The sequence below is a fragment of the Theropithecus gelada genome, chromosome 14 (genome assembly GCF_003255815.1).
Source record: "Theropithecus gelada isolate Dixy chromosome 14, Tgel_1.0, whole genome shotgun sequence".
Lineage (NCBI taxonomy): Eukaryota > Metazoa > Chordata > Mammalia > Primates > Cercopithecidae > Theropithecus > Theropithecus gelada.
The window spans coordinates 117,224,385-117,242,830 of NC_037682.1; the positions used below are offsets into that span (position 1 = coordinate 117,224,385).

The 18,446-nt window shown below is 40.6% G+C and overlaps 1 protein-coding gene across 1 annotated transcript in view; it reads right to left on the reverse strand.

The window, feature by feature from the left end:
- CDON (cell adhesion associated, oncogene regulated) overlaps positions 1–18,446 on the reverse strand; it is a 101,414-nt gene that overhangs the window by 17,849 nt on the left and 65,119 nt on the right. Inside the window, exons 12-16 of the mRNA XM_025358456.1 lie at positions 16,156–16,359; positions 13,808–13,989; positions 13,218–13,323; positions 8,643–8,765; positions 2,250–2,471 (exon numbers count right to left, since the gene is read on the reverse strand). Of these exons, the coding sequence (XP_025214241.1) occupies positions 2,250–2,471; positions 8,643–8,765; positions 13,218–13,323; positions 13,808–13,989; positions 16,156–16,359 (837 nt within the window). The remainder of the gene's footprint in view (positions 1–2,249; positions 2,472–8,642; positions 8,766–13,217; positions 13,324–13,807; positions 13,990–16,155; positions 16,360–18,446) is intronic.

Genomic DNA, 18,446 nt, shown 5'->3' on the forward strand with positions numbered 1-18,446 from the left:
CATAGAGTGTAGAGATAGCTGTGAACTCTGAGTTAATTATGATTCTGTTAACGGGAAGAAAAATTAACTCAGGAGAAATTACTCAAAAGAGAACGAATATATTGGGCAAGCTAAACCATCAGAGTACTGGCAACACTAGGAAAAAGTGCTTAAACTCCTAGATATTATACTTCAAAGTGCTGAAAACAACGGCATAAAATGACAACAAAAGACTAGCTTTAGGTGGGGTATTTCCAGTAGCAATAAACAACTCTGTTAAGTAAAAGGATGGAGCTGTACATACAGTCACTGACCATTCATACAGCTCCTTAGTCATTATAACCCATTTGGAAGGTGTGGGGTACCAAAGGCAAAAAGTGATTCTCTTTTCTTTTCTTTTTTTTGAGATGGAGTTTCGCTTTTGTTGCCCAGGCTGGAGTGCAATGGCATGATCTTGGCTCACTGCAACCTCTGCCTCCCGGGTTCAAGCAATTCTCCTACTTCAGCCTCCCAAGTAGCTGGCACGTGCCACCATGCCCAGCTAATTTTTTGTATTTTTAGTAGAGACAGGGTTTCACCGTGCTAGCCAGGCTGGTCTCGATCTCCTGACCTCGTGATCCGCCTGCCTCGGCCTCCCAAAGTGCTATGATTACAGGTGTGGGCCACTGCACCTGGCCTTCGATTTTCTTCTATTAAAAGCATATAAATGACTGTCTCAAAAACTCTGATTTCCAGAGGCACAGCTACCAGATATATGTAGAAAAAGTAAAGTATCTCTTAGAAACTAAAGTGTCCAAACTGTACAGGATTTGTTGTTGGAGCTTGGATAAAATCTTCGAAGGTAGGAGAGCTCGCCAAGGCTGGATTAGGTGTCCCTCCTTTCCTTAGCTGCCCACATTACTGTGCACTCTTGCCCAGGTGTGTAATCTCAGTACACCTGCTTGTGGTCTCCACTAAACTATAAACTTTGAGAGGGCAGACGTGGCGTTTATTTTATTTACCATTACATCTCCACTGTCCAGAACAGTGCCTGGTATACAGAAGACAATGATTATCTTTTGAATAAATGACTGAATGAACACCACCATGAGAATTATCCATTTTTAAACATATTATCAGGTCACAAAGTAGGATGACTTTAATCAGATTAATATAGCTCAGATGACCAGATTAATACCTCTCTTTTAATGATTCAACATGCACTCACACAGTTAAAGGCAACAGCATTAAAACCACTTAGAACATCAAATGATCACCATCCCTTTCAGATTAATACTTCTCTTTTAATGATTCAACATGCACTCACACAATTAAAGGCAATGGCATTAAAACCACTTAGAAAATCAAATGATCACCATCCCTTTCAGCCTGATGCAGCCACCATCTCTTCCCCTATCTCTTGGATGGCACCATTCAATACAGACAGAGTACTTCCTTTCCCCGGAACCAGTAACTAAAAGGGGAGCATGCGTGAGAACTGGCTAACAGCCACTGGAAGTGCCTGCTGGGGTCGTCCCTCACTTTTCTTTCATTTCCTTATTCTGGAGCCAAAGGGAAAACCAAAAAACTTCCTCCCACCAAAGACTAAACTCTCTGCTTGATTTGATGATCCTATTTTATAATAGCTGAGATAATACGAAAAGTAAGACAGTGTGCTGAAGAGAACTGAAGGAAGTGAAAAGAGAAAGGGGGTTCTAGGTTATTTCACTGTTATTTCAAAGCAGAGCCATCGTCGATGTTCAAGCACACGTATTCCTAGATACACTCCAGGGAGAGGATGCCACGCTGGAGCAGTCTTGAGTCCATCAGGCACAGAAACAGGGCTGCATTATCCTCATTGGTTACGTGTCATTCAGTGACAGTGACTTAGAGAAGTTTTCACTACCTGCTTTCCATCATGGCTTTTCTATTCCCTGTTGGCAAGCTCTGTACCAGTGTAAAGGTGTTCCTACAGCAATTCCAGAGCTCAGGCTCCTCTTTGGTGGTCCAACAAAGCTGGAGTTTCCCAGCAATAAGTCAGCTATTTACTTAGAGACCTGCTTAGTTTTGGCTTTGGTGTTTATGTCTGCTGGGCAATTTAATTTGATGCTCCACTTACTCTGGCTGACAGCTAGGATAGTTTTAAAGTCATCTACTCTGAATGAAGAGTATCTCATGTGCTTCGTACCATGACACCAACACACAACAGTGTTAGAAATCAATATTTATTCTGACAATATTTGTCCACCCATCTTTAGAAAAAGAGAAGGAAACACTTATGAGTGACTTACTTTGTATGGTATTCTGCTGGCGATTCTTCCACAGGCACATTGCAATGAAAACCATCAGAATGAGGACCATGACGCCCAGCACACAGCCAACGATCAGATATAACATGTCACTGCTTCTAGCAGGGCTGGCTGCAGGCCCCACATTTCCTCCACTTCCCGAAGAATTTGGAGGGGTACTCAAGTCTTTGACAGGATACTCAGAAGCTCCAGGAACACGTTTCACTAGTTGAAATATAAAGGAAAACATGATGTCAGAGTGAATACAGACTCCATGAAATGGTTTACTCTCTGAAGGAGGTCTGGTTAGGAATGCAAGCCAGTCTGTTTACTCTTGTGACTGAGATGATCTGACCACCAATGAGTCACAAAGAGGGCTCCAAAGTTTAAAAACCTGATGTGCCAAAGTTTTAGTCCACAAACTTTAGAGAAATCCTAAGAGCAGAGGAACACATGCACTTGGTCTAATCCAAACTGCTATATGATTATCTGCTTAACTGTACTTGGAGAAGACTCCCAAATAGTTGAAATGAAAGTGTTTCCACTTAGGCCGGGCATGGTGGCTCACGCCTGTAATCCCAGCATTTTGGGAGGCCGAGGCAAGCAACTGTCTGAGCTCAGGAGTTCGCGACCGGCCTGAGCAACACGGTGAAACCCCGTGTCTACTAAAAATACAAAAATTAGCCGGGCGTGGCTGCGGGTGCCCGTAATCCCAGCTACTGGGGTGGCTGAGGCAGGAGAACTGCTTGAAACCGGGAGGCAGAGGCTGCAGTGAGCCAAGATCGTGCCACTGCACTCCAACCTGGGCGACAGAGCGAGACTCCATCTCAAAGAAAAAAAAAGTATTTCCACTTATGGATGGAACACAAACTCCTTTCTGTCAGGTATATTTTGAGCTAAACAAGACTCAGAATTACGTATTTTATGCTTCTACCATGTATATAAAAATCACTACCAATAATAGAAATTATGGCTTTGGGTTACTAGAACAATGACCTTCCAAAATCTCACACATAGTATTAAGCATTCCAAAAACAAAGCCTTTGGAGCCCACGTAGGTGCAGTACTCTTACCCGGTTCATCGGTATTCTGGGTAATAGCCATAACAAAAACTAGTAACAGGTGGGACTCAAACCTCATTCTCTCATCCCCAAATCGTATGTTCTTACGTCTCTACATGTCACAGAAAAGCAGCAGAGCAAAGTGGTCGGCAGCCCGTCTCCGGAAGCACACAGCCTATGTTTATACCTCACCTCCACCTATCATTAGCTGTATGACTTTTACCTCCAAAACCTCAGTTTTTATTTATTTATTTATTTTTTTTTTTTGAGACAAAGTCTCGCCCTGTTGCCCAGGCTGGAGTGCAATGGCATGATGTCGGCTCACTGCAGCCTCTGTCTCCCAGGTTCTAGCGATTCTCCCGCCTCAGCCTCCCAGGTAGCTGGGATTACAGGCACATGCCACCACGCCTGGATTTTTTTTTATTTTTAGTAGAGACAAGTTTTCACCATATTGGCCAGGGTGGTCTCAACCTCCTGACCTCAAGTGGTCTACCCACTTTGGCCTCTCAAAGTGCTAGGATTACAGGTGTAAGCCACTGTGCCCAGCCAGTTTTTACATTTTGAAATGGGGATATTAATAAGAGCTCTATCAATTATCTAGTGGTAATGAAGGGTAAACGTGTTAAGCCACGGAAAGCACTGAGAGCCTGGCTCAGGGTGGTGGTCAATCAGTTCTGCTGTTATTATTGGTTATACTGAATTTCCTGTTACGGTGCCAACAAACCACAGAAGCAAAGCAGCTTTTTAAAAATCTACTCAGCTAAACAGACACAGATGAGAAAAAATGCTCATCATCACACTGCTCATTAGAGAAATGCAAATCAAAACCACAATGAGATATCATCTCACACCAGTTAGAATGGTGAGCATTAAAAAGTCAAGAAACGACAGGTGCTGGAGAGGATGTGGAGAAATAGGAACACTTTTACACTGTTGGTGGGACTGTAAACTAGTTCAACCATTGTGGAAGACAGTGTGGCAATTCCTCAAGGATCTAGAAATAGAAATACCATTTGACCCAGCGATCCCATTACTGAGTACATACCCAAAGGATTATAAAGCATGCTACTATAAAGACACATGCACACGTATGTTTATTGTGGCACTATTCACAATAGCAAAGACTTGGAACCAACCCAAATGTCCATCAATGACAGACTGGATTAAGAAAATGTGGCACATATATACCATGGTATACTACGCAGCCATAAAAAAGGATGAGTTCATGTCCTTTGTAGCAACATGGATGAAGCTGGAAACCATCATTCTGAGCAAAACCAAACACCGCATGTTCTCACTCACAGGTGGGAATTGAACAATGTGAACCCTCGGACACAGGGCGGGGAACATCACACCCTGGGGCTTGTCATGCGGTGGGGGGATGGGGGAGGGATAGCATTAGGAGAAATACCTAATGTAAATGATGAGTTAATGGGTGCAGCACACCAACATGGCACATGTACACATATGTAACAAACTTGCACATTGTGCACATGTACCCTAGAACTTAAACTATAATTAAAAAAAAAAAAAAAAAAAGAGGAAAAACCAGGAAAAAAAAAAAAGACAAAAATCTACTTGGCTGGGCACAGTGGCTCATGCCTGTAAGCCCAGCACTTTGGGAGGTGGAGCTGGGCAGATAACGAGGTCAGGAGATCGAGACCATCCTGGCTAACAACGGTGAAACCCCGTCTCTCCTAATAATACAAAAAATTAACCAGGCTTGGTGGCACGTGCCTGTAGGCCCAGCTACTTGGGAGGTTGAGGCAGGAGAATCACTTGAACCCAGGAGACAGAGATTGCAGTGAGCCGAGATCACGCCACTGCACTCCAGCCTGACTCCGTCTCAAAAAAAAATAAATCTATTCAATAAACGTTAAATTGGGGTTCAATTTTCTAGCAGCATCAACTACACCAAACAGAGCTGGGAATGAGAAAAGAAGTCATCTTTCAAGAGAAGGTGTTCTCTCTTATTGAAAGCTGGATGAATACTTGGCAGAGATGCTAAAGGAAATTTCTACTTGAGGTGGTACGTTAGATTATACAATTCTATGTCCTGGCCGACCCTAAAGAAAACAAAAGAGTTTCTGAGGCACAATGGATGTTCCATATCATATATTAAAGATCATGATTACTCATAGGGAAGTCGGTCAGGTTTAATCACTCCTTATTTATTCTTAATTCATTTGTAATTCTATCAAGCTTCATGATCTGGTTTCCAACCCCTTGCTAAAGTTAAAAACTGAGGACAGATGGCTTGCATTGAAGGGTGAGTGAGATCCATTAACACTGATAGGAAGAGACAGATAACAGCCTGAAATAAGAAAGGTGAGATGAAAAACATAAAGAGAAACCAAAGAACTAAAAGAAACATCACAGCAGTCTCTGATCTTCGGTGGGAAGGGAAAACAGCCAGCCTTCAGCGCCTCTGTCATCCCTGAAAACCTTCCTCAATTACTCAAGATAAAACCATCATTGTTTACAAGAACCTAGAGTCATTTTTTAAAGGTTGAAGTATACATGAGATCTCCCATCTAAACAGGCTGGGAATTATGTAATACATAATTACATAAAAGTCATTCAACATGAATAGTTAACATTTCAAAGAAGTTTTTTGTTTTTCACTGATCTGAAAGTCTATAGGTAGAACCTTTTCATTCCCTACTGATGTCAGAAAATGAGGTATACTATTGTAATCACAGCTATACTACTATTATACTACTATAAATAACAGTTATGTTTTATGTTTCGTCTGGCTAGATTCTTAAATGTCCTGGGGGCAGAGATGATAAATTTCATTTTTATTTAACTTTACTCCAAGTATCCCATGCACACATCACAGTGTCTGGTACAAAAAGGCACTCAAATATGTGCTAAACAAATGAAATTCAAGGTAAGTCTAAAGGTATGTGGATATATGTTTAAGTATGGACTTAAGATGTGAGTATTGCAGCAGAGACACACATGATTTAGAATTTAAAAGCTAGAACTAAGCCTTGGCTTATCATTCAATCTTTTGGAGCCTCCATTTCCTCATTTTTTAAAAACCTACTTTTTCATGTCCTCATTTTTAAAAAGGAATAATAAGATCACCTGTAGAGGCCGGGCGCGGTGGCTCAAGCCTGTAATCCCAGCACTTTGGGAGGCCGAGACGGGTGGATCACGAGGTCAGGAGATCGAGACCATCCTGGTGAACACGGTGAAACCCCGTCTCTACTAAAAATACAAAAAACTAGCCGGGCGAGGTGGCGGGCGCCTGTGGTCCCAGCTACTCGGGAGGCTGAGGCAGGAGAATGGCGTAAGCCCGGGAGGCGGAGCTTGCAGTGAGCCGAGATCGCACCACTGCACTCCAGCCTGGGCGACAGAGCGAGACTCCGTCTCAAAAAAAAAAAAAAAAAAAAAGATCACCTGTAGAGACACTGATGGCTGCCCAGCTCACTCAACAGCCGTCTTTACCATGTTATCAGAGCTCCAATTTTGTTTGAGTGTCTACCTCAACCCCACAGAACTCTGGGATAAATCTGGTCAATGGTTTGGGGGCAGTGTGTGGCTGAATTGTGACTAATGAGACTTGTGGGAAGATCTAGTAGAGGCCTTTGGGGGAAATTTTCCTTGTTCTTGAAAACAAACACTATCAGACATTATAACACCTTAAAGGTGATGCCCAGGACTGAGGCGAGCTAACAGCAGTGCTAGTCTTAGGGCCAAGCTGGCAACGGGAACATGGCAAACAGGAAAGACAGAAAACAATGAACTTTTTTTTTTTTTTTTTTTGAGACAAGGTCTCACTCTCTTGCCCAAACTGGAGTGCAGTGGCCTGATCTTGGCTCACTGCCACCTCTATCTTCCAGGCTCAAGCAATTCTCCTGCCTCAGCCTCCTGAATTAAACAACCTTGGAATTAGTTACCTACTTCTGGGCTGCTTATTTTTGGGATAACACATTTCTTCACTGTTGAAGCCTACTGAGAGGAGATTTTTGTGTTCCTTGCAGTTGACAGTATCCTCAAAGTTGTTGTGAAGATTAACTGAGACTGTGGACAAGAGTGTTTTTGTTTGTAAACATCTACATGAGCTATTTCTATTATTCCCCTGTGGTATCTTCTCTTCTTAAACATGGCAACACTCTTGACAGTGAATCTACCTATGCAGGCAGAGTTGAGAATGTTCAATTTAGAATTAGCAACTGCTAATTCTAAACTTTACTACACTTAATTAAACAAGTAGATAGAAGTTACATTATCTGTCACTCAAGAAACTACTTTAAACATATGTTTCACTTCTTAATATTCTTAAACTTTTGTTAGTATTCTCATTTTCACAGCAATCTAGAAAGTAGTCAACAAATATTTTTATCATCTTTGTAAAGAAAAAGGGAAGGGTTCATGACCAGCCTGGGCAACACAGTGAGATGCCGTCTCTAAAAAAAAATAAAATAGGCTGGGCGCGGTGGCTCAAGCCTGTAATCCCAGCACTTTGGGAGGCCGAGACGGGCGGATTATGAGGTCAAGAGATCGAGACCATCCTGGCTAACACGGTGAAACCCCGTCTCTACTAAAAAAAATACAAAAAACTAGCCGGGCGAGGTGGCGGGCGCCTGTAGTCCCAGCTACTCACGAGGCTGAGGCAGGAGAATGGCGTATAAACCCGGGAGGCGGAGCTTGCAGTGAGCTGAGATCCGGCCACTGCGCTCCAGCCTGGGCAACAGAGCGAGACTCTGTCTCAAAAATAAATAAATAAAATAAAATAAAATAAAATAAAAATAAAGAAAAGGGAAGGGAGGTGATTTACTTAAGAGTCACACAGAAATTAACAAACAGGATTAATGATTATGTAAACTACTTTTTAGACAAGTATTCGAGCCCACATGTTATACATTTGTCTGGACAGTGTAAGTGTATGCACCTAGAAAATAGTCCAAAGCAGAAATTTCCTTAGGCAAATATATCAATAGTCATGGCTGGGTGTGGTGGCTCATGCCTGTAATCCCAGAAGTTTGGGAAGCCCAGGCAGGTGGATCACCTGAGGCCAGGAGTTCGAGACCAGCGTGGCCAACATGGTGAAACCCCATCTCTACTAAAATTATAAAAATTAGCTGGGTGTGGTGGTGTGTACCTGCAGTCCCAGCTACTTGGTAGGCTGAGGCAGGAGAATGGCTTGAACCCAGGAGGCGGAGGTTGCAGCAAGCTGAGATTGTACCACTGCACTCTAGCCTGGGCGACAGAGTGGGACCATGTCTCAAAACAAAACAAAACTCAGAATATATCAACAGTCAGAAGCAGTAATCCAGGGTTGGAATTCTATCACTGTCCAGGGAAAAAGCAAAACTTCTCCCACCTTTAGTCTCGCAGATCATCACATTGCTAAATTCACTTTCTCCTCCTTCGTTGAAGCATTGCATTTTAATGTCATAGGAGGTTTCTGGCTGGAGGTGGCCAATCATGTGCCACTGCTTTGAACCTAAAAGGAAAAATAAAAGGCTTTACACATCATACAGCCTAAATGATAATATCGATATAATTAGTTAATGTTTTCAGGATGAGGCTGGAGCAGCATCCACCACCATCTAGTAGTTTGTGCAATAAAAATGTCCTTAACAGTAAGTATTTGACTAATGCACCACAGATAAACAGCATTTCTATTACATGGCATGAAGGAAAAGTAAAGAGAAGAGATAAGCTGACTTAAAACTGTATCTGTGTGTTGGCAATAATACTTGTTTCACTAAAAATAATTAGTGGGGAGTCTTTCATAAAATACATGTTAATTTTATGCATAGGAAAGAAACCTCAAGTCCTTTCATCCCCATCTTAACCCAGCAAGTCAATCCACTATGTTCCTTCACCAAAAAGCAACAGTACATTTGGGACCAGCAAATGGTGCACTACCCAGAGCAACTGACCAGTTACGAGAATGGCCTGAGCAAAGCTCTCAATTCCATTGTCATGGATGCAACATGAACTGACATATGACCGAATGCCCGAATAAACTGCTGAGAATCACCAAAAAGCAAAATCTACTATGGGAAACTCTTGGCCGCCACCCCCACTCCTGCGTTCTTTTGAGTCAAGATCTCCAAACCACACAAGTATCTCCAGTAGAATGATTCTGTTATCCGTGGCACACAGCCAACATTTCATTTAGAAACACTCCTAAATTGAACACTCCAGTAGAAATCACTCTTCATTTTGACTTCCATGGACTGGTGACAACCTTTCATAAGCAGGGACACTTTTGCCAGATTAAATTAACTCTTCAAGCACCCTTAATCCCTTGTAGAAACATCTCTTCAGACTGTTTCGTAGAAACTCAAGCATACCCCCGAATGATTGAAGAATTAATTAAAGGGGGAGAAAAAAAGCAAAACAAAACCACATATGCAAGTTAAATCTACTTGGCTGACAGGACCAGTATCACCAGACTCCTTTCTAACTCAACGCAGACAAAAATATTTCAATCTGGAAGTACAAGCCTCTTTCCAGGTCAACAGTACAACACCCTTCACTTGTACAGACCCAAGGTTTCGAAGGAAGAAAATCTGCTTGTTTTAGGATCGTCTCTGAAAGGCTCAAAAGTGAGGATTTCTATGCCCCATTTACAAATGTAAAAAGGATCCCCCAAAAGATACTGACTCAAAAACTGGTTGAAAATGGAATAGATCTGTCTCTAAAATCCAAAGGCTTTCCAAAAAACTTCTTTTTTTTCTCTAGCCTTGGGTCTTTCCCAACCTGGCCTTACACTTACCTACACTACATTCTCTTGAATAATTACTACACTAGATTTGAAGTTTTCCTTTCATAGCATTCATAAAAATGGAATTAAACTAGGCTTCGGATATGTTACTAATAAGAGAAAAATCGTTAAAATGATACATATTTTGTTAGATTAATATTTCATTGTTATAGTTATTCTTCCACTGGCTAAAATTACAGGAAATAACAGCAAAGAGAAAGAATTTTACTGATCATTGATGAATAAGACAACTAAGTACATCATTAGGTTTAAAACCGACCAACCAGCACATATCCTTGGATTAACAGGCAATTATTTTCCCAAAGGATATTTTAGAAAAGGTAAGGATTTACCTCAGAGAGAAACCAAAGCACAGACTTAAAGATCAGAATGACTGATACTTTATTTGGAATTGACTTAACTTTAAAAGATAAAAATATTCAACACCAAAACACTGGTGTGCTGGAAACATGTACAGTTTACCTACATGTGGAACCTAATTCAGAAAACAGGATAGCTTAATTGTCCTTCTCTTACTGAATTCTTTTACAATTTGACTTTTAATTTTGTTTTCAAAAGTTTAAATGTTGGGTCAATTCACAGAAGTAATCCAAAACTTAAAAAAAAAAAAAAACTTTAAGTACAAAGGATGAATACTTTTGTTCCTGCTTTTTGGAGAACAGACCAATAGTTTCCAACTGCCACAAAAAGAATTTCAAATGCATAAACTTGAAAATATAGAATAAGCAAATTACACAGCATAGTGAAGTCCACTTAAACATCTAACTGCTCAGTATATTACATTTATAAACAAATGTGAACCTACGGCAAAACTCACATTTGCAGACACTACTAGATATAAAAGCTTCTTTAAATAATTTCCAAGTTCCATGCTCAATATGCATATTTCAGAAGTTTGTAAAAGCTCAAAGATTTGACTAGAGAATATGGTTTTAAAACTGTTTATTAGTGGATATTTCTAGAACATAGAACCAAGAAGGGTGATGATGAGAGAGAGAAAAACAGAGAGACAGAGACAGATACTCATTTTACTTAGAACTATTTTATGGCAAATGTTTAGCTTCTGTCAAAAAATTTTAAAAATAAAATTCTGACATCCCCACTGCCCTAAAGTCAATGAAATAAAAGGAAGACCTAGATAGGCCCAAAATGGAGAACAAGCACTATTAGTTTGGTGCAAAAGTAATTGCGGTCTTTGTCATTAAAAGTAATGGCAAAGACCGCAATTACCTTTTACTTTTGCACCAACCTAAATATTATTCTTCCTTTTCTTTTTTAAAATAGCCTTTTTACTGATGTAAAGTATGCATACAGAAAAGTCCACATAACTGTACCGCTCAATGAACGTTCACAAACTGGACATGCCCATGGCACCCATACCTAAGTCAACAAAGAGAACACAGGAAAGCCCCCACCCCAAACATCCCCTCATGCCCCTTCCAGGCTCTTCTTTCCCGTGAGACAGCTACTATGGTGAGTCCTAAGAGCACAGAATAGTTTTGCCACTAAAAGTTATGGCAGAAAGGAAAGAATCATTCCCTCATTCAAAAAATATTTACTGAGCACCTACTATGTGCTGAGCATTAAGAATTGGATCATAAATTTCTCATTATAGTACAAAAGTCATTCCACTGGATAAATATGAAAAGGACTGCTACAATATTTTAAGAAATGTGATACAGCATAAAGTAATTTATTAGAACACAAACTATATGCAGTATTTGATGTCAAGAAGTCATATGGAAAATAACCTTGGCCTATGGCAATTTTCTGACATAATTCACTAGCACATTTCTTATTTCAAAGAATCAGAATCTTGAAGTGAAAAAAAGAACTTGGAAGAAGCCTTCCTCCAAAGGCAAGAATCCCTTCCAAGATATCACTGAGAAGTGGGCGTTCAGCTTCTGCTGAGCACTTCCAGCATTAAGGAGCTGACGACTTTGTGGGGGAACCTATGTTAGGAATGCTATGTTAGACAGTTCTTTCTTATACTGCTTTCTGGCAACTTCCCCTCCCCCAGCTGACTCAGCTCCTCTTCCACATAACAGTCCTTAAATACTTGAAGGCGGCGATCAGGTTGCTTCTGCTAGTCTTTTTCAACCCGAATATTGTTAGACATTCCCTTGTTCTTTTTGGACTCCATTCATACATTAATTCAATACTGGCCACCTCACCATTGTAGGTTCTGGAGACATAGCAGTGGGAGAAAAGGTCCCGTGCTCACCAGGGAGTTAACATCTAGTAGAGGAGACAGACTTTAAGCAAACAGTTTCAAACACACACATACACACACACACACACACACACACACCCCATGTACTTAAACTTTGATAACTGCTATGAAATAAACATAAAGGGTATGGTTAGAAACTACGGCAAGGTACCCTCTCATGTAAATGAGAGGAAGTTACCTGAGAGGAAGTTACGGGGAAGATCCGACTCCCCGTAACTTGACTGTCAAACATTTTGAAAAGTGGGACAATTTTTCTGTGCACGCAACTAGGTAAAGGCAATAGGAACTACCCTGTGCCAAGGTCCTGAGGCAAAAATGTCTCAGTGCACACAAGGAAACTGAAAGAAGGGCCAGAAAGGGAGAGGTGCAAGAGACGTGGTGTAGACAGAGGCCAGCCAGGTCAGGTGGAGCCTTCAGGCCATAGGCAAAATTGTGGATTCTATTTAAATGCAGTTAAAAAAGCAGCACCATCTTCTTAGCTGTTTTCTTTCTTTTCTACATGCATTCCAGTTTCTCAGCATCTCTACAAGCGAGAAAGATGCTTAAGACGTGATCTTTCTAGGACAGACTCCAGCGAAAATGAGTGAGATATTATTTTTTAAAAGTAGCTAAACATTGCAATGGATTTTTAAACTCAGGTCACTGTTCATTTAAATGAAACAGAAATCAAAATGTTCTTTCAGATGAACTACTACTGATTAATCATATCTCCCCCAAATGTTTGTATAAGTTTCTGCAACCAAAATATAAGGTGCTGCATATATTAAATGGGAAAAGGTGGCTTTCTTTGGGACAAATTCAACAGCAATAACACATACATCATTCCACTTTGTACTGTCTTAACTTTGGATGATGCATTTTACATTCATCAACCTTCTTTCTCCAAATCTCCTTTACAGGGACTCCAGTAGGCCAGGCGGACTTACCTTCTACAACGTCCCTCTTGTAATCACTGTCATTGTCACTATCTGTTGGTCGGTAATAGATATAAAATCCTTGAATGGGAGTGTTATTGTTACTGGATGGAATGTACTAAAAAATAGAAGCAAAGACTTGTCAAAGAGAAAAATAAACACAACTTTCTCATTCATTAAGGTTTCTTTATCTACTTGGTCACATTTTTCTAGTTTTGTTTGGCAAACATACCAATAATGGCCATTTTTAATTTACTTCAAAGGTATTAAAAGCATTTAGCTTATTGCAAAGTTAAACAGAAATAAGGCAGTACATTTCCCCGGGTTCAAAAGCATAAAAGCACATTTGGTTCCAAATGAATAAATCACGATGGCAATTAAGTTAACAACATTTGGATGAGAGCTGAGGAAACAATAATTTTCCTTTTAACCCTGCCCCTCCTCAAAATATGTGCTCTTATTTAGACAAATATTGGTGCCCTTGCATGTCCCCTCAATTAAAGTTCAAAATTTGCTGTTTACTGTATTGTGTCATGAGAATATTAAATTGACTGTTAACATGACCAAACCAGAAGATCTCATTCCAGAAGATGTTTACTGACCGTCCACTTTAGCATGATCTGAGTATCGCTGACAGCTTCTGTGTACGCAATGTGGGGTCCAGTTACTGGACGGTTGGAAAAGCGACTGGGGAACCCAGCCACCTGATAAGGGCGAGATGCTGAACTCCGAAAACTCTCACCATAATGGTTGATGGCAATGACCCTAAATTTGTATGTTGAACCTTTGAGGGAAAACAAAAACAAACAAACAACAACAACAACAACAAAACATAACTAAGAAAAGCTGTAATAAGACAATGAAAGGCAGAATAGTCAAAATATGGCAATTGTGCTTAAGTACCTATCTATAATAAAGTATCTAAAGCCCGCATGGTAAATAGATTTCAACCCAATTGACAATTTCAATCAACTGGGAGTGGCTGCTCCATGCATCATTGTGTTCAAGATCCCAAGACCTTCTTAGGAGTCACCAAGAAAGAGGGTTGAAAAAGATTAATGACATCTCAGGGAAGAAGCAGGTAGAGAATAGGAAAGAGGACATCCGCTCTTTTCACCATCCTGTTCTAAGTCATACCCGTCAATGACAGTATTAGTTGAACTATCTGTCCCCAAAACTAGGTTCTTTTCACTTTAAAAGAAACAACTGAAGCACGGTTTAATCCGGTGAATACACTCATAAAGAGGCACTGTGCGGGCGGCCACAGATGTCACTCTGGCTTCACTGCTAACAGGGTAAGAGGGAGCAGATTTAACTACTGGGGAAGGAATTATTGGAATTAGATATTAAGAACTTAAAAAAATGTTGAGGACTGTGAATTTCTGAAAATCTGAACCTAAAGAATAAATTAAAATCCTAAAGCAAGTTTCCTGATAGCTCAAAAATAATTATTGAGCTTCTGAAGACAGTGCTTTCAATCTACGGAATGTTTCTTAGCTTCACCCACATTTAAAACTGATGCTTCTCCCAACTATATCTACTTGACCCTATGCTGCGCATGTTGCTTGTTTTAACAGCCATAGGCATTTGCTACTAACATAGCAAATTTTTTTCTGGACATTTAAAAGTCCAGAAAAAAATCGCCATGAAACCTAAACGAAAGTACAGAAAGTTGATTTATGCTTTTCGTCTTTTATGGTTTAATTTCTCTCATATAGCCTCAAGATTCTTGTGGGGAGGGGAGGGTTTCTCTGCTGAAACAAAACTTAAAGAACAAACGGGTGTTCATCACTGACTCACGTCCATAACACGAAGCACTGAGTATTACAACTATGCTGAAATTCAGCAGATCAAGTAATTTTTGTCAAACAACAAGCAATTTTCCTCTCAAAGCATTCAGTCATAGCAAAACACACACACATATAAGATGTATACCACAGTATTTCTAACTCCAAATAAACAGAAATACTCTGAAGATCAGAAATAAAGAATAGCTAAGTGGATTATGCTATATTTATTTATATGAAAGGTAAATCTCTACTAAAAGTTGAGTTTGTGAAGAATTTTTAATGATACTGGAAAACATATATGATAAAATATGGGGAACATGGGATAACAAAACAGTATTTATGGCATGATCCTGTGGTGGCTCATGCCTATAATCGCAGCACTTTGGGAGGTTGAGGCGGGCAGATCACCTGAGGTCAGGAGTTCGAGACCAAACTGACTAGCACAGTGAAACCCCATCTCTACTAAAAATACAAAAATTAGCCGGGCGTAGTGGCAGGTGCCTGTAATCCCAGCTACTCGGGAGGCTGAGGCAGGAGAATCACCCGAACATGGGAGGTGGCGGTTGCAGTGAGCCGAGATCGTGCCATTGCACTCCAGCCTGGGCGACAGAGCAAAGCTCTGTCTCAAAAAAAAAAAAAAAAAAAAAAGAGAGAGAGAGAGAGACAAAGGCTACGAAAAAATACAACGAAATATAAACAAATATAAACAATGATTATCTCTGAATGGGTGGATTTTAGGTGACTCATTCTCTTCTTTATATTTTCTTTATTTACACATTTTTATACAATAAGCATGACTACTTTAACAATCAGAAAAAAATATAAGACTACTAAAAATTTCCATCTGCCAGGTGCTATGACTCACGCCTGCAATCCTGGCATTTCAGCAGGAGACCGAGGGTGGCAAATTGCATGAGCACAGGAGTTCAAGATCAGCCTGGGCAACATGGCAAAACCCTGTCTGTACAAAAAATACAAAAATTAGCCAGGCACGGTGGTGAGTACCTGTAGTCTCAGCTACTTGGGAGGCTGAGGTAAGCCATGATTATGCCACTGCACCCCAGCCTGGGCCAACAGAGTAAGACCCCATCTCAACATATATAAATGTATGTATCTAAAGTTCACATCGATGGTAAAAGGAAATGTTTGAATATTACTACCTGGTTCTAAACTACGAACTTCCACTGAAAGTTTGGAAGGAGGGATGTCTTCAGCTGCCACCAGCCAATCGCTGGTCCTCATCCGTTTATATTCAACTTTGAAGGCAGTGATTGGAGACCCCCCATTTGCCCGAGGAATCCAGGTGACATAGACCGACGTCTCTGATGCAGTGGAGATGGTAGGCCGATCTGGTGCCTCTGGAACTAAACACGGAAACGTTCATTTCAATAACCCACCATGTCAGAGACAAGAATTACATAGATAAATGAATAGGATTAAGTCCCAAACTTCCTCTTATTAAACGTTCTTCACCAAACTTTTTGCCAGAGTTTATAACATTTACAGCTATCTTCCCGTCCTCTGTGAAAAGCTAATGGGAATACAGGAAATAAAAGAAAGAGAAAGTAAAACGAAAGAGAAAGTAAAACAATCTATAAATTTGATAACTAGCTCTGAAAAACTGAAAGCTAACAAGTATGATCATTTTGACCATGCTATTCGGATTCATGGCTAAAATAATATGTAAGTACTATTTGATGCTTCCAGTTTGACTGTGGTTAAAATTTATAATAAACTTTCACAGTTATGTGTTATCTTATTTATATGTTTTTCTTCATCTATCCAAGCTACACAAAATGCATTCAGCAACCTACTAATTCTAATACTATTACTATTCCATATTATCTTAATACACCTCATGGCTATAGGAAGGTTACTCCAAAATACAGACTAGAAGTTGGCAAACAGAGATAAAATCTGACTGATAAAATCAATACTGTTAATAAAGGGGAGAGAGAACGCTGCTCAGGATGAATACGGGAAGACAGGAGATGTCGTTAAATCAAAGTGCTAGCAGAAAACATGATCCACGTGAACATGTAGAAAGGGGGTCAGGGAGCTAGGGTCTAGCAGTTTTCACTTGGCACTGCCAAGGAAAGGGGATGCCCTGACACACGAAGTACATGGTCTAGACCCTGCAGGAGGTGAAAACATGAGGAAGAAGCTCATCAGCCACTGAAACCATGTATCTAACTCTTCTTGATGACCAAGGGATATGGCTTGGATACTTATTCCCTCCAAATCTCCTGTTGAAAAGTGATCCTCAGTGTTGGAGGTGGGGCCCGGTGGGAGGTGTTTGTGTCATGGGGGCAGTTCCCTCATGGTGGCCTGGTGCCCTCCCCTACATGGTAGTAGGCGAGTTTTCACTCTGTTGATTCACAGGAGAGCTGGTGATTTAAAAGCATGCGGCGTCTCTCTTGCTCCCGTTCCCACTATGTGATGTGCCTGCTCTCGCTCCAGCTCCCACCATGACTGTAACCTGAGGCCTCACCGGAAGCCAAGTGATGCTGGTGCCATGCTTGCATAGCCTTCAGAACCATGAGCCAAATAAAGCTCTTTTCTTTATAAATTACCCAGCCTCAGGTATTCTTTTATAGCAACACAAACAGACCAACACAACAAGCAATCTTGTGGTTGTAACTGGCTTCCCACTGGGTTCCTACAAGGAAAGAATGCGGATAGAAATAATCCGGTCTGTATGACAGTGACATTGCAAACTTGTAATTGCCATTCTGGTTTGCCTTGATCATCTGTGAATTGTGTAGACATGAGCCGGTTTTCAAGAAACCAGTGATCTTCCGGCATGCTGCCAATCAAGTTTCTAGAGCTGGAACGTGGAGGGCCAACTCTGGGCCACGGTGGCAGTAGCTACTTTGGGAAAGCCAACAGGGAGCCCCACCTCTAGCCTATGCCATGCTCCTCAACCGAGCAACACCCTTCCACCTCAACAGGTCTTCAACCCGCCATACAAATACATAAGAGAGAAGAAAATAACATTCAATGTGGTATTTGTATGGAGAAAACTGTAGCACTTTAAAAAACAAATTGCTTACGGGATAAAAGAGGACTATATTCAAAGCAGGCAATGCTGAGTGATACTTACTGTATTCCTTTCAAGGTAGAAAGCAATGAAAACAGAATGAATAGAATGGTTAGTGACTCTTTTTTAATACTAGAAAACCAAACGACTTCCTTAATGTTGACTCGTCTGAAATCAAAATTCACCTAACACCACAGATCAAACAGGAAAAATAAAGTTATTGGAGAAAATATCTCTACAGAAAAGAATATCTTCAATATCTAAGAGAAATAGCATGTGACTATCAACAAGGTATAAAAGAAAGACGGCACTTGGAGTTAGACATGGACTTGAATAGCAAGCAGTTCCTCCACTTTCTGGATGATCTGAGGCATCGTGCATAACCTCCTCGTGTGTCACTTTCCTAATCTG